Source organism: Apteryx mantelli, chromosome 4 (genome assembly GCF_036417845.1).
Source record: "Apteryx mantelli isolate bAptMan1 chromosome 4, bAptMan1.hap1, whole genome shotgun sequence".
Classification (NCBI taxonomy): domain Eukaryota; kingdom Metazoa; phylum Chordata; class Aves; order Apterygiformes; family Apterygidae; genus Apteryx; species Apteryx mantelli.
In genome coordinates this window covers 77140038-77154765 of record NC_089981.1, presented here as the reverse complement: position 1 = coordinate 77154765, position 14728 = coordinate 77140038, and the positions used below count along the sequence as shown (strand labels likewise).

The following is a 14728-nucleotide window of genomic DNA, read 5'->3' as shown; positions in this document are numbered from 1 at the left end:
ATGCCAATGCTGCTTTCGATTCTTGCAAACCTTGCCCACTCCTTGAAATATGACAGAGAAAAAGCAGAAATGAAGAATTTGAAGCAGCTGTTCTCTTTGAGGTGACATACTATATCTTTTCATTTTTCACTGCAACACAGGTGAACACTTCTCTTTGCAGAGCCCCTTAAAGAAAAGTCAGAATCAGATCCTTTACATTTTGTTTGGTCTCTGTATAGACAGTTTGACCAAAGACACTGAACACCTTTTTAACATTTTTGTTGATAGCTAAAACAATTTTGGAGGTAGCATCCAAAGCAAGAGAGATCTTTAACCTGAAATTAGTATTACAAAGACCTATTAGATTCTACAAAAGAAGTAATCTATCTTATAACCATGCAAAAATAGTAAAACTGACTGGACAGGTGAGACATCAGTCCAGATTTGCTCCTATTTATCACACTCTCTAAAGTCTTTATCACAGATAGAATAAACATTAGGCAGAGACACTTGTGACAGGTTTGCTGTAGCGTAACAACATTTACAAATGGATAAATAAACCAGTATAGCCCTTAACTGCTATTTATTCAAAAATAAGAATCAGTGAGTAATTTACAAGTACCATATTTGCCAAACAGACTATGCACAAGACAAGAAAGCTGCAAAACAGTTCCAGTAGTAAATTACCTTTTAAATAGCTGCCTTAAAAATAAATCAAATTACCATTCCCTGCTCTTCAATCCTTTTTTTTTTAAACTTTTATTGTGGGGAATGAAAAAAAATCACGTAGCAATACAGACATATTATATTTCTTCTTTACCACTCAGCAGAAGTTACAGCAATTGTACCCATGAATATTGAAGCCAGTCACAGGTAATAAGTTCAATCTATTTTACATATTGCTATGAAAACTTGCAAATTGCTTCTAGGCTTTTGAGGGCCTAGATGGCAGTATAGTTCTTAGTGTAATTAGTCAATTTGATCTTCTCTGGGAAGATAATATTAACGGAGAGGTTTTCCCCATTACTAGATTTCAGAAAAAAGTTCTTTTTCTTGCGTAGGAGATGACTATATTTGGCATTAGCAAGCCACATTTCACATTTTGAAAAAAATACAATCCCGGTTGTACCCAAGACAACAAGACATGTAAGTAAGCCCAGGACAATGAAACATATCACCTGACTTTTACTGAGCAAGGGATCTGCATTTTGGATTGTTTCTTTCATTGTTATTTTCAGAATTTGATGTTCTTGATGCACTGATCTGTGATGAGTTTTTGGGGGTGGGTTGTAATTCTGCCTATTCTTTGTCTCCATATTCACTCCAGAGAGACTTGCATTTTTGCTGGGATGTTTGCAGGTTGCACCAACAAATTCTGGCTTACAGATGCATTCGTATCCTCCCTGGTGATGTTCACTGCATGTTCCTCCATTCTCACATGGGCCACTTGCACAGAATATGACACGGCTGCTACAGAGTTTTCCTGTATAGCCATGGGGGCAAAAACAGCTGAAACCTGCACCAATATCTGTACATGTTCCTCCATTTTCACATGGGCTGGATTCACAGTCATCTTTATCTATTTCGCAGAAATTGCCAGCAAAACCAGAAGGGCACAGACAGGAAGCGTGCAATGCAAAACCGTTGTCATCAATGCATGTTCCTCCATTCTGACAAGGAGAGCTAGAGCATAGAACAAATAAATATACACAGAGTTGAATCAAACTCTGATGAAAGAAACCATTATGAAACACTTTGTACAATAAAAAGAGCTGGTTTTCTTCAGAAGAGCCAATTCCTAATGCAAATCTGGTGAAGTCAATGAAGTTCAATCAAGAATGAGTTTGTTCATCAGCTTTGTCAATACAGATTATAATATCTTCTGCTGACCCTTCAGGCAGGATTAATACATCAGTATATAAATCCTACCTGAAGAGCTGTGAAAGGATTTTAAATTATTTCAAACATTTATTCAAGTTAAGCTTCCTATTCTTTTCATATGCTTAGAGCTATTTAGCTGAATGACTATTTAGACAAGACCGAACAAAGACACTAGCAGCATGGCTTGGGTTTCCATCTCATTATTCATAAAATAATCTATGTATTGTATTGGCACAGCAAAACACTCTGCCATGGCAGCCAGATGTGAAGGTGATTGTTTTTATTCTGCCTCTGTAGCACTCTGTGACACACTAAAAATTTAAAGGTGAACAGATACTTTTGTGCAAATTGCTATTTGGCCAAAAAAAGTTTGAAAATTATAATAAATAAATATAAATGGGATGGTGTCAGCCCTAGCAAAGGCAGCTTTAACATGAGTACTGGACCAAAGGAAATCAAATATTTCTGCAAACCCTTGAAGAACTTAACTGTTGATAGCCTGGCATTCTAAGTGACATAAATTCACTGAAAGACCTTTTTTTTAACTTTGCAGTACAACATTGCCCCTTGGGTATAAGGCCAAAAGACTGGCCCTGTTGGCAAAAAAGGGGCCTTGGGTCACAGGTTTACAGATAAATCTCAAAGAGACTTTCATGGCAGTTTATAATGTAAGAACAAAGCTTCTACTGCTTACAATGAATTTCAGACATGAAAAAGACAACTTGGTGAGGCTCACAGTATACCTGACAACAATAGTTCTCCTAATAATTATAAATCCTTAAAGACACACAGCTTAGTATCAGGACACAGTTGAAAAGATGAAGCTCTTATGTGTTACATTTGCAGGGGAAAGCCCCGGGGTACTGAATATCACAGCTTCACGAATGTTGGCATTTCACATATGCATGGTCAGTGGCAACTAGCCATTATGGATTTCCACAGTGGGACTTTGAATGGTTTTAAGAGATCTGTTGATGCCCAGGTAAGGTGACTGCAAAAGAGAAATAAGCTCCTGACTACAAATGATCCCTGGCCACTGGTGGGATAATGGCTGAGCCTCTCAAGTGCCCAGTCATTGTACTGGGAGCAGCTATGCTAGAGACTACCCTGAGCACCCTCTGGCTCTACTGGGGACTGAAACACTTGGTGGCCCCTCATCAGAAGAGCCTGAGTATTGTGTAGAGGAGTAGTGTGCCTGTTTGCTACTAACACATAAAACAATCTGCTCTGTCCTCTCATGTGGTCCTTCAGTGCAGCTGTTGCCTGGAAAAAGGCTACTGCAAGAGCAAATTGGAAATCTGGAAGAAGTATTGGGAAAGCAAAAGGTGTTGTCACTGGACCTTGACAAAGCAGTTATCAGAAGGAGCCTGGTGACAATTTGAGGTGATCATGCCACCACGGAATTTTGCCATGATCACAGGAAGCTTTAGGTGTCATACAGTCCTTGAGTAACTGAATGGTTATGGTCAGCCTTGAAGAATCTCGCACCTTCTCTTGACCTTAGATGTCCCACGGAAAATCAGACAAGCTTTTTGGGTATGGCAATGTGCAGAAGATGGAGCCTCATGTTTGGGTTGGATTACCTTATCAACTTTTTGGGGAAGTGGGAAGAAATTGTTGGAGAATTTAAGCATAAAATGATTCTTTCTCAATGTTTTATACATGTATAGATTTTTAGTAAAAACAGTTAAGAGGAAACTTGTAGAGTTTTGGATATATATTCTTTAATTTTACTAACATTAAGTTGCATTTGCTTAATTTTTAATATGTTTGAATAAATAGGGTATTAGAATTAATCTCCTTGAATATACATGGATTAAATTATTTTAAACACTTGGCATTTAAGACATGTTCAGCAGGGTGTGGTACATAAAAGAATAGCTGCAGAAACATGGATATACCGCTCAGTTGCTTTCCAAATATTCCACTTTCATTTTAAAAAGTGTACCTCTTTCTACTCTGCTTCAGAGCAAAACTTCAAACCATCACACAGATGTCACTAATGCAGATACATCTGCCTGATTTTGTAAACAGACTAGAACAATTACTTTCATTGGTGAGTTGACTTCATTCCATCTATGAAAATTAATTAAGGAGCCAGTGGCAATACTTATTAATATCAATTTTGTTAACTGTACCACTGAGGTAGCGAGGAAGAAGTGAGATGAGAGTGACATGACCTCACAGATGGTTTCTTTTCAGGGTGTGAGGTGCAATTTCTGGTAGACTGTAAAGTATTATCAGATACTGAGTGCTTATGCTGGGAACAGTTGCCTTTTTCACCTAAAAGCAGATTTGCAGAAAATGCTGCTTATTTTCCTGAAAAAGACACAGCTTCCCAGAAAAAGGGAATTGTTGTTTCAAGAACCATTATAAAAATTTGTTCAAGATTTCCTGACTAGTTCATGAGCTTTCAACCTGGACACAGAGTAGTGTCACCAAAAGTTAGTTTCAGCAATTAAAAACATGATGATTTAAATGAAAAGCATGGAACTAATCTGTACTATCTCCCCTGTTCTTTGGGATAGTTAATATATGTCCATATTGAATTACTGAAATATTTGCTATACAGATGAAAAGCAGAAAAAGAAAACTATTCACACTACCTATGTAAAGCAAATAGCCTGGATGTCATTCAAGGCACTTGTGAGGAACCTAAGTCGATGCTAATGAAGAGAAATAGGCAAGTCAGAGCAGTTATCTCAGATGCTGAAAGTAAGCCCAAATGGGCCTCTGTGACTATTCCCCACTAAAAGCAATGGCAAAAAATTTCCACTGGTATAAAGATGTAAGAGTGGGAAGAATGGCAATTCTTGCGAGAGACAGTGAAAGGAGTTAATGACAACATATTTTCTTTAAATAAGAGTGTACAAATATCCAGGAAGATTTATCCATAAGAAAGATCTAAAGATTTGTAATTATCTATTGCTGAGCTAAAGCAGAACTAGAGAGTACTAGTAGGGAGCTGTAGAGACACAAAGCAATCTTAGAAGAAGAGAAAATGTGTTAGATTAATATAATAATTTTAGTAAGTTTGTACCCACCAGAAAGGCATTTCTTATGGTTATGGGATCAGGTTATTGATGAAGTAGAAGAGAATAGGTACCTCTAGATTTCCACAGTTAGACTCAATTACAATTTAACATTAGAAAGACATCCTTTTTTCAAACAGTTCTATCAGTGATACTGCTGAAAGTTAATATCCTTGAAACTGTGAGCAAAATATGCAGTCAATATATCACAACAAGGTCATATGTGTGTCTACTAAAGGTGTTTTGCTAAAAGCCTGTTTTCTCCACAGTAACTTCAGTTCATCCACTAATACAATACTAAATGGATAATTTGTATTGTCAGAATGTTTCCATCAATCCCAAACTGTATTCCTTCAAATTCCCTTATGGCTCTTTCACCATCTAAATGCTTTCCTGATCAGTCTTTTGCTACATGCTTCATTAACACATGTATTTATATTTAAGTACTGATTTGATTTAGATTGCACATTATAGATGTACTTTACATATCAGAGCTGAAGATTATTTAAAATCTAATACAAATATGTACAAAGACTTCTGTATAGGCATATGGCTACTCTTATGCAAATGCATGTGTGCCTAATTTGCACATTCAGATACTGTAATAGTGTACAGTTACAGCAGATGAGCAGATGAAGGGCTAATCAAATACATAACTGACCAGCTCTTACATATCCTTATTACATATGAACGAAAAAAAAACTGCTGAAGCATTAGTCTAATGGGTATCTCACACAGAATGTGGTCCATATCAGTCAGGCATTGTAGTAATTTAATTTCACTGAGCTTTTGAAGAGGACCAACAAATAGGAAGCAGTTTTACAAATGTGGACAATTGAATAAATAAATGGTCATCTGAATTCCCCAAACCTGAACTGTCCCAGCTGGGAACAAGGAAGATGCTCAAGATAAGGATGCTTTGGCACAAAGGGAAAGAACTGCAGGAAACTTGTTCTGAACAGAAAACTTCAGCACTGGAGAATCCAATTCCCCAAACCAAACAGATCACACTTTTTAAGGTTTAGAGCCTGCTGAAAGCTCATCTTGTTGGACTGGCTTTTTAGGAGGGTGGAGGGTATGTTGATTTAGATAAGCACAAAGTTAGGAGTTCAGGCAAGGAGTGCCAAAATCTGGAAGAAAAGGAATCATAGAATTGTTAAGGTTGGCGGAGACCTCTGGAAATCATCTGGTCCAAGCCCCCTGCTCAAGCAGGGCCAGCAAGAGTAGGTTGCCCAGGACTGTGTCCAGTCGGGTTTTGAATATCTCCAAGGATATTCAAAAGGTGAGACTCCACAACCTCTCTGGGCAACCCGGTCCATTGTTCAACTATCCTCACAGTAAAAACATTTCTTCCTATGTTTAAATGGAATTTTCTGTATTTCAATTCATTCCCATTTCACTGGGCATGGAGAATAGTCTAGCTCCATCTTCTTTACACCCTCCCATTTGGTATTTATCCACATCAATAGGATTCCCCCTGAGCTGTCTCTTCTCCAGGCTAAACAGTCCCAGCTCTCTCAGCTTCTCCTCCTATGATAGACACTCTGATCCCTCAAACATCTTCATGGTCCTCCTCTGGACTCCCTCCAGTATGTCCCTGTCTTTCTTGTATGGGGGAACCCAGAAGTGGGCAGAGCAGAGGGGAAGTATCACCTCCCTTGACCTGCTGGCAACGCTGTTCCTAATATCCCATTTCTCTTTTAGACTGGAAAGCAACACCCTCCCATGTCCCTCCCGCTCCCATTTTGGTTAAAATGAAATTATCTCCTTGAGTTAACCATAATGGACATACCATTATATGTCAGTTAAAAAATGACAAGCTGGTGGACTAGGTATCTTTGTGCAGAGAGTTTATGGGCTGGCTGCTGTTCTTATTACTCCGCCTGGATTGTATATATAATTATCTCTCACTAGAGATGAGAACAAAGGACAGGAGGTACCTTGAAGTTTGTTTACTAAAATCATGGGAAGGCATAAATTTACTGCGACAAAATGTGCAATTTATCACTTATAGTACTCAAATTATTCCCACAAACTCATGTTGATAATCCATAAATCTTTACAGTATGAACAGATCAGATTTGTAAAGTTTAATAAAAATATCAACAACAAATCACCATCATAGCAGAAGCATTATATAGTCTAGCATAGAGATATTTCCACTTAACAAAGAAATCTGAAGAACGGTCAGCTGAAGTGGGGATTTTAAATTCACATCCGAAATCAATATTTACCCATTAATAATGCAGGGTCCTTTCCTGAGATGGCAGTTTTTTCCTGTAAATCCCTGGGCACACAAACAAATATATCCTCCATCACCAGTCTCTATGCAGGTTGAGTTATTGGTGCAGGGCTTTGCAGAACATGGGTGAATATCTGTTTAAAAACATATGCATTTTGTTCTATTAACAATGCAGTGCAATGCTAAACAGGCAGCAGATGAGTAAAACCAGGACTCAATTAATCAAATGAGAAAGAGTCATTAAACAGTAAACAATACAAATTAAATAAAATATGGCTTTAATGGTCCTTCATCATGCATTTGTATGTTGTGATTTATTTCTCCTTCTGTTAAAATGGAATACAGATTATTATTATTATTATTATTATTATTATTATTATTATTGCAAGCACTTTCAGCTTGGTTCTTTCCTCCTAGCTCCCTCTTGTAAAATAGTTTTTTTCTGGTCTATAAATAAGTAATATTATCAATAAAATATTAGTAGAAGAGAAAGAGCTTCTCAGTAAAATAGTCATCCTTTCATATCCTCGGTGTCTCCATGCACAGAATTCTGATAAAGCAATAGATGACCGGGAATTCTCCCCCCTCCCTTCCTGAGAGCCTAACATTATGTGCTCACGTACAAATATTTCATAATAGCAGACATCAACAAGTTACAAAAAAATCTCTTAAAATTTTTTCTTTTGGATGAGTTGCATCTCTTACGTAACTGTACCAGAAGAGAGAGCTGTATGACATGTTTTGACCCAAAAGTCACACATCTTATTTCCTTTATGATTTTTCTGCTGTCTGCCCCCATCCTGAACAATTACTGAGCTTCTAAGATAATTAAAAATAAATAAATAAAAAGCGCATATTTGAACCCCACTGATGGAGCGGCTGCAGTGACGTACTGACTGCAAGTTATCTGACATGCCTTGCATGCTCACATGCACACCTACACTTTCTAAAAAGATGAAAAGGGATTTAAGGGCATTTATATTCTACTTCTCACAGCACAATATGAAACTTAGATGATATCATAAGGTACTGCAAAATTTTCACTATAGCAAAACATTTCAACAGCTTTAGTTTTCAAATATAATCTTCCCTGGATGAAAGGCTCTATTTTCTAATATATTAGACTGTTCTCATTGCAACACAACCACTTTGCATGCACTTTGAGTGCAAGCTCCAGTATTCCAAAGAACCTGAACAACCTTGAAAGCTTTTTGGAGCAGTGTTGTTCATCATCTAATTTGGTAGTTATAGCCTGTTCTCATTGCAACACAACCACTTTACATGTGCTTTGAGTGTTAGCTCCAATGTTCAAAAGAACCAAAACAACCTTGAATGCTTTTTGGAGCAGAGTTGTTCACCACCTAATCTGGCAGGCTTTAAAGGCAGCTAAGCAAAGATGAATGCTGATGCATGAGCAAGGAAACTCACTGAAAAGAAAATATATGTATATACACATAGACACATGCACACACGTATACATATATACGCACTGTCAATAATATTAAAAATAATTTCCAAGATGTATAAAAGTTCCTCAGGAAGGAATTTAAATTTAAAACACAGCTTAAAAATTTATAGGAACAGATCTTTATTAAAACATAAATAAATAAGTAGCTGAGTAGTCTACTTTTCTCTATTTTCTCTAATTTTCTTCTCAAAAGCCAAAAATCAGGTAATTTACTCCTTGCAAGTGATAAAAGTCTGAGAGATGAGAGTTCAAAAAATGACTCTACATTTACACATGACGTAAATAATATTTATATAACATAAATAAGAATAGCCACAACCATGTTACCATCAAATTAATTAATATTTCCCTGAAATTAAATTCTCATGATTCAGTGCATGACACAGTCACTGAGTGGTGTTGTGAGGAAGGTTTATGTCCATAGCAGAATTTCTAGACTCTTCCTCTTTAATGCCTGGCATTGGCACATAGTAAGAAGCTACAACTGTATTTGCTTTGGTGGCAGTCTCTGAGCTTACCAAGTGCCTGTGCCAAAGGAGACAAGTGACATGTATCACAGTATACAAAGAGTTCATACTACATGTTGACTTCTTGGCCAAATTGAGGCTAGGGCTCAAGTGGGAGGTCAGGAGCACACAAACATGACCATACAGGCACAGCCAGAGGTGACAAGATGACAGAGATGACTGATCTGATTTAGCATGGTGGCTCTTTTACTCCAAATGGGCTGTCATTTTTCCTGGAAATAAACTGATGAAACTGGTTTTCCCTTTGTTTTGTCCGCTGTTTGATGCGGTGCTGGTTCCTGTACTGTGATAGTATGTCTGTCTCAAGAGAGTTGCAGATGGGGAAACCCTGCTCTGTGCAGCCACGTTCCAGATATTCATATACATGATTTCAAGGATGTGGTTTTTGGAGGGTTAGAAGATGGCATGGCATTCAGTTAGGCAAGCTAGTGCACTCCACTGCAAAGAAGTTGATCAGCAGTGTTATCACCAATGCAACTTTATAGATTTAAGTGCCAAGTCCATTTATGTGACTGCAATAAGAGCCATAAGGGATACCACTGATCCTGGCCTACTTGTTTACAATGGATCAAGCCCAGCCTATAATCTGCATGCCTCTAAATGAAAAAGAAGATAATTCTGGGCATGAGCTGAGGACCAGGCTGCCCATTGTAAAAATAACACCTATGCAACCAGAGGCATTAGCAAACCACTTGATGATTTAAAACCACTCTAAGCAGGAACTTCCATGGTCCATGCTAAGGAGCTCACTACACTAACTTTCCTAAGAAATGGAAAACGATAGAACGCCACTGTTCCAAATCACTTCTTTTTTCCTTCTATGTTTAATGAGCAATTAGGTGCTGAGACTATATATATATTTTACAAGTATTTCAAAAATTTACAGTAGCAGTCAAATGAACTTCAAATCCTGTTACATTTTTCCATTCCAGATTTTGACAGCCTTATGACTTGGCATTCACTCAGTTGGCAACATCAAAATAGTGACCATGCCAGAAATTTCCTGGCAAATATATACATTTTCTATAGCAGCAAAAAAGGATTAATTTCAAAACAGTGCCAAAACTGCATTACTTATGATCCTTCTTGAATCTCTACAGAAACAATAGAAATATAGCTTTCTAACATGGCTTGTCTCATCGTATGCTTGAAGCTAAAAATTACCTCCAGAAGCTGAAGAATGCCACTTGCATTGTGGAATTTGTCTTGTCATGTCATTTGCATGTGAAAAATATAACAACTGCGGCCTCTTCTTATCAGACATAAAACTTCAGCATTAGAAGAGAGAGGCAAGAGTCTGGTATTTTATAGAAAGAAACTGACAGGTTTGTATTTCCACTTTGAAAAATCAGTTATACATATATGTACGTGTACGCCAATGATCCCAAATTGTCCTTTTTCCTAACCTGATCATTCAGTGGTTCCTGTTAATGAGTGAGTTACAGCAGTCAGTAACAACTTGATAGACCCAAGAGACTGACACCAACTTTTCAGCAAAGGGTGATCACATCAGTGGTTGAGCAGTTAACCCCATTTGAAGTTGCAGTGCTTTATTGGGTCAGGATAACAATTTTTAAAAACCATCTGGTAGCAGGAAAGGAGGACCCTTCTCTTAATCCCTTGTGGCAAGACAACACATTTAGAGTAGGTAAATCCACTGAGGTTAAAGACTTTCAACATAGCATGTCCACGCAGATGAAAACATGGTTAGTTCTTTGTAGTATTCTTGGCACCTCTGCTTGGGGATCTAGATTCAAACTGACAAAGAAAACTCTGAGCTGACTCTGAATGTTGAAAGAAATAATAGTTTCTGGACTTAAACAAGGGATACCTGTTTTGTAATTACAGAACTATTTTAATGAATACCTTTTAAAATAATATTTTTCCACAAAGATATGGGTATAATTTGCAAAATAGAGTTTTGCAGACTAAGCAGCAGTAGCAAGAGTGGAAGGCTGCAAGGTTCAGAATTGCAAAGGTATTTAAGAGTCTAGAAATTCAGCTAGGCACTTAATATGGCTTTTAAAAGTATGCCCAGCTTGAAAACATAGTATACTTAGATAGTTTTAGATGCTTATATTGCACCTTTAAAAATCTGGGCCTTTGGAGTCATTGATAGGTAACAGAAATGAGCCTCCTAAAGTGGTGGTGTGGAAGGAGGAGGTCATTCTATTTAATTTTAGGAATCTATGATTGTACACCTTGACATCTTGAACTGTTTGTCTCACATTTTCTGAGCTGGCTCTAATTAAGCACAGTGACCTCTTTCTAGGTTAGGATTAAATACATCGGACCACAGAGGGACCCATTTCTCCTCACTAATTGTAATGAGAAGCTAGATAGCTGTCTCAGGTATAAACATATCTGTCAGAGGTGTCTAGAACTACATAATTAATGCAATTATCTCTGAGAGCCTATAGTCATATCTACACTGATGCTATTGCAGCTCCTATAAACGTAGCTGAACTGGCTTTGAACTAAGTAGATTGGATATGTCTATGTGTGCAAAACCTGACTAGAAGTTGAGTGAGGACTTGAGTACCTTGCACCAAGCTCCATGACGTTGCGAAGATGTGAGCTAGCTGAAATCTTGAGTCTTTTGGTTGTCTTGAAAATTTTATCCCATTCAAACTGTGTTGTCATTAATTACTGTTTCGGGTGTTAAATGACAGAACATGGTCTGTAAATTTAAAGTCCTAAAATGACCAAAGTCCTGATGACAAGAAAACAAACTGAGGCCCCAGAAACCTGTCCCCTTCCAGCTGCAGCTATGCTGGTTGAAAAGACGCATGTGTCTAAGATGTTCATGCAATTTCTGTCCCCTCGTATCTGCTGGCTGATCACTCATTTGCCCTTGTCAGCCAAAACAAACCAGCTCAACAGAGGCCAATTCTTCAAATTGCTTATGCTAAGCTGGCTCATTTTGACTGGAAAGAGGTCAGGGAGTGCGCACAATAGCTGTGCTTACCCCTCAGATCCGAGAGGGAGGTGGTAGCCTGTTCAGGCAGACCTTCTTCTGTTATGCTAATGCTACTCCACTGAATCACCACGGGGATGAGCATGGTATTTTCCTTCGCAAGAAGAAATTTGCTTAAGTATTATGCTCATATCTGTCTGTACAGAAATTAGTATACATAATGTGTCAGACAAATAATTCAATTGATTTAATATGTAAAAGAAGACGTAGTTTTGGAAAAGAAGACTTATATATGACAAGAAGTTAGCAAGTAATTTGCTAGCTTTCTCTACAATGATCAGTGTTTAAAATAGAACGATGAGTTTATGCCGTGCTCGCACACATGCCCAGTGCCAAAAGATACTACACACTTTTGCCTAAATTATAAAAACTCCAGGCTTCTGTGCCGCTGCCCTGAATCACCTTATTATGTTTTGGCTCTAACATTCATTAAAAAAAAAAAAAAATCAGATAGGTAGAAGGACTTTTGCATGTTTCCAGCACCAGAGGGAGCTGTTTCGCCTCACTTGCTCAAGGATAGAAAAGTCTGTGCAAACCTATGTCACAGAGGCTGCCAATCCAGCCCTCCTCGCAGAGGCACTGCCAGGGTTTGGCACAGCTGCCGTGCAAACAGCCAGGAAAAGGCACGCACTGATTGCAAAGAGCGCCCTGCCAGCCAGGTTGACACCTGAAAGAGATAAAAGACAAGATAGAGGCACAGTTTACTTTCAATAAACATAATTACAAGGATGTTCTCCTTGTTGAGGCACAATAAATAAACTTTTGGATACAAAATTGGACGACGCAGCACATTTGAACACAAGGATAGTTTCAATGCTTCTAGGATACTAGAAATTAGTACTTGAAACAGATTAAAGAAAACTGTTTCATTCAGTGAGAATAAAGACATAAATGCTAGTCAATGTAAAGACTTCTCTTACTGGAATATGTAGACTATTTGAAAATTAAGACTTCAGTTCCACAAGGCATCTAGACCTCTACGCTGTATGACTAAAGTTACTGTATGTTAATAGAGTGCTGTTTCATTACAGTACCTTATTTGCAGAGGGCAAATTGTTTCAGCTTCTGTCTATTTTACAAGGACAATGAATTATTAAAGCAGTCTGTTCCTGGGCTAATAGCTTTATCTGATAGATCTTTTTACCTGCATTCACTGGGAAATTCACAAAATCCATTCACTGGGTGGCAGCCAGTTTTACAATTCACGCCTGGAAGAAGAAATTTATAATATCATAGTAGAAAAATCAGCGCTCAGAAAAATCATATCATGTCCTATGCACATTAGTGATATTTTAAAAACTACTAGACTGCATAATATTCTGATTTTTTTCCAAGTACATGTTTTTATAATATATAATTTCAAATGAACTTAATTTGTAGCACATTACCCAGTGTTGCTATAGGACAAGTGAAATGACATAAAGAATTAACTGCAAAATAGTACAAGGTACATCACTTTAACTGCAAAATTGTACAAAGTACATCACTTTAGCATATACAAAGTGTATGTAATATCACTATGCATTAGTTTAAAAAGGAAACTTTAGAACAGATCCATATATGTCATTTCACAGCCTGCTACTCTAATTGCATTCTTATTAGAACTACCTGAAATACATAAGTACCTGTAGTCAGAAATAATTTCCATTTAAAGCAACTTATAAGTGTTGAATTCACTTCAACCCTATGCAGGATGAAAAAAAATCGTTTGGATTTTGCATGAATAACTGAAGCTAAAGAGAAGATGTGTCAGTCACTTTGTGTGTGTGTGTGTGAAATATTTACACTAAACACATTAAGCAATACTAACCTGAAATACCGTCATTCACTACTTAACATCCTGTGCAAACCACACGACAAACAGAGGAAGCGGGAGTACAGAAACATCTCCCCAAACACCACAGAAACCTCCAGCCGGGGCGAGAAGTCGGGACGGGTTTGCCCGCAGGAGGCTCCCGTCGCGGCGTCGCACCGCGCTGCAGCGACTCCGCAAACTTTCCCGAGTGCTCTCCCGGCGCGGCGTGGCGCGGCGCGGCCGCCCCTCACTGCGGTCCGCGCTGCGGCTCTGCCGGCGGGGACGCTCGGACACACACACGGACACGGACACGGACACACGGACAGCGGGGGGCTCTTACCTGGGGCGGCGGGGAGGACGAGGGGCAGCAGGCAGCAGCAGCCGATGAACGCGGCGGCGCGCAGCCCCATGGCCGGGGCGCCGCTGCGCTGCGCTGCGTTGCGCTGCGCTGCGCGGAGCCCGGCGGAGCGCCCGGAGTCCTGCCCGGGCGGCGGAGGGGAAGGCGGGACCCCCCTTCCCCCGCCGCGGGGGCGCCGCTGCACGCGGAGGCGGCGGCAGGCGGGAGGGAGGGAGGGAGGGAGGGAGGGGGCCGCCGCCCGCCCCCGCGGCCTCCCGGGCCAGCGGCCGCGCTCGGCCCTGCCGCGGCAGCTGCGCGGCCCCTGCGCGGCGCGGAGCGGAACGCAACGGAACGGAGCTGCGGTCCTTGCGCACCCGCGCGCGTGCCGTCGCGGGAGGTCTGCAAGCGCCCGGGAGCAGGGGAGTCCTAGCGGAGGTGTTTTAAACACGCCCGTTCCCTTCTCGCATGTGACCTTCTTAAAACTTACTCC

At 39.5% G+C, this 14728-nt stretch overlaps 1 protein-coding gene across 1 annotated transcript; it reads right to left on the bottom strand.

Moving 5' to 3' along the window:
- Window positions 1-545: 545 nt before the first annotated feature.
- On the bottom strand, window positions 546-14354 carry DLK1 (delta like non-canonical Notch ligand 1). Its single transcript, XM_067295632.1, has 5 exons — window positions 14242-14354; window positions 13251-13314; window positions 12643-12773; window positions 7127-7268; window positions 546-1662 (listed from the first exon to the last, which is right to left on the bottom strand). The coding sequence occupies exons 1-5, from the start codon at window positions 14309-14311 to the stop codon at window positions 921-923; spliced, it is 1149 nt and encodes a 382-aa protein (XP_067151733.1). The 5' UTR covers window positions 14312-14354; the 3' UTR covers window positions 546-920.
- Window positions 14355-14728: the final 374 nt, after the last annotated feature.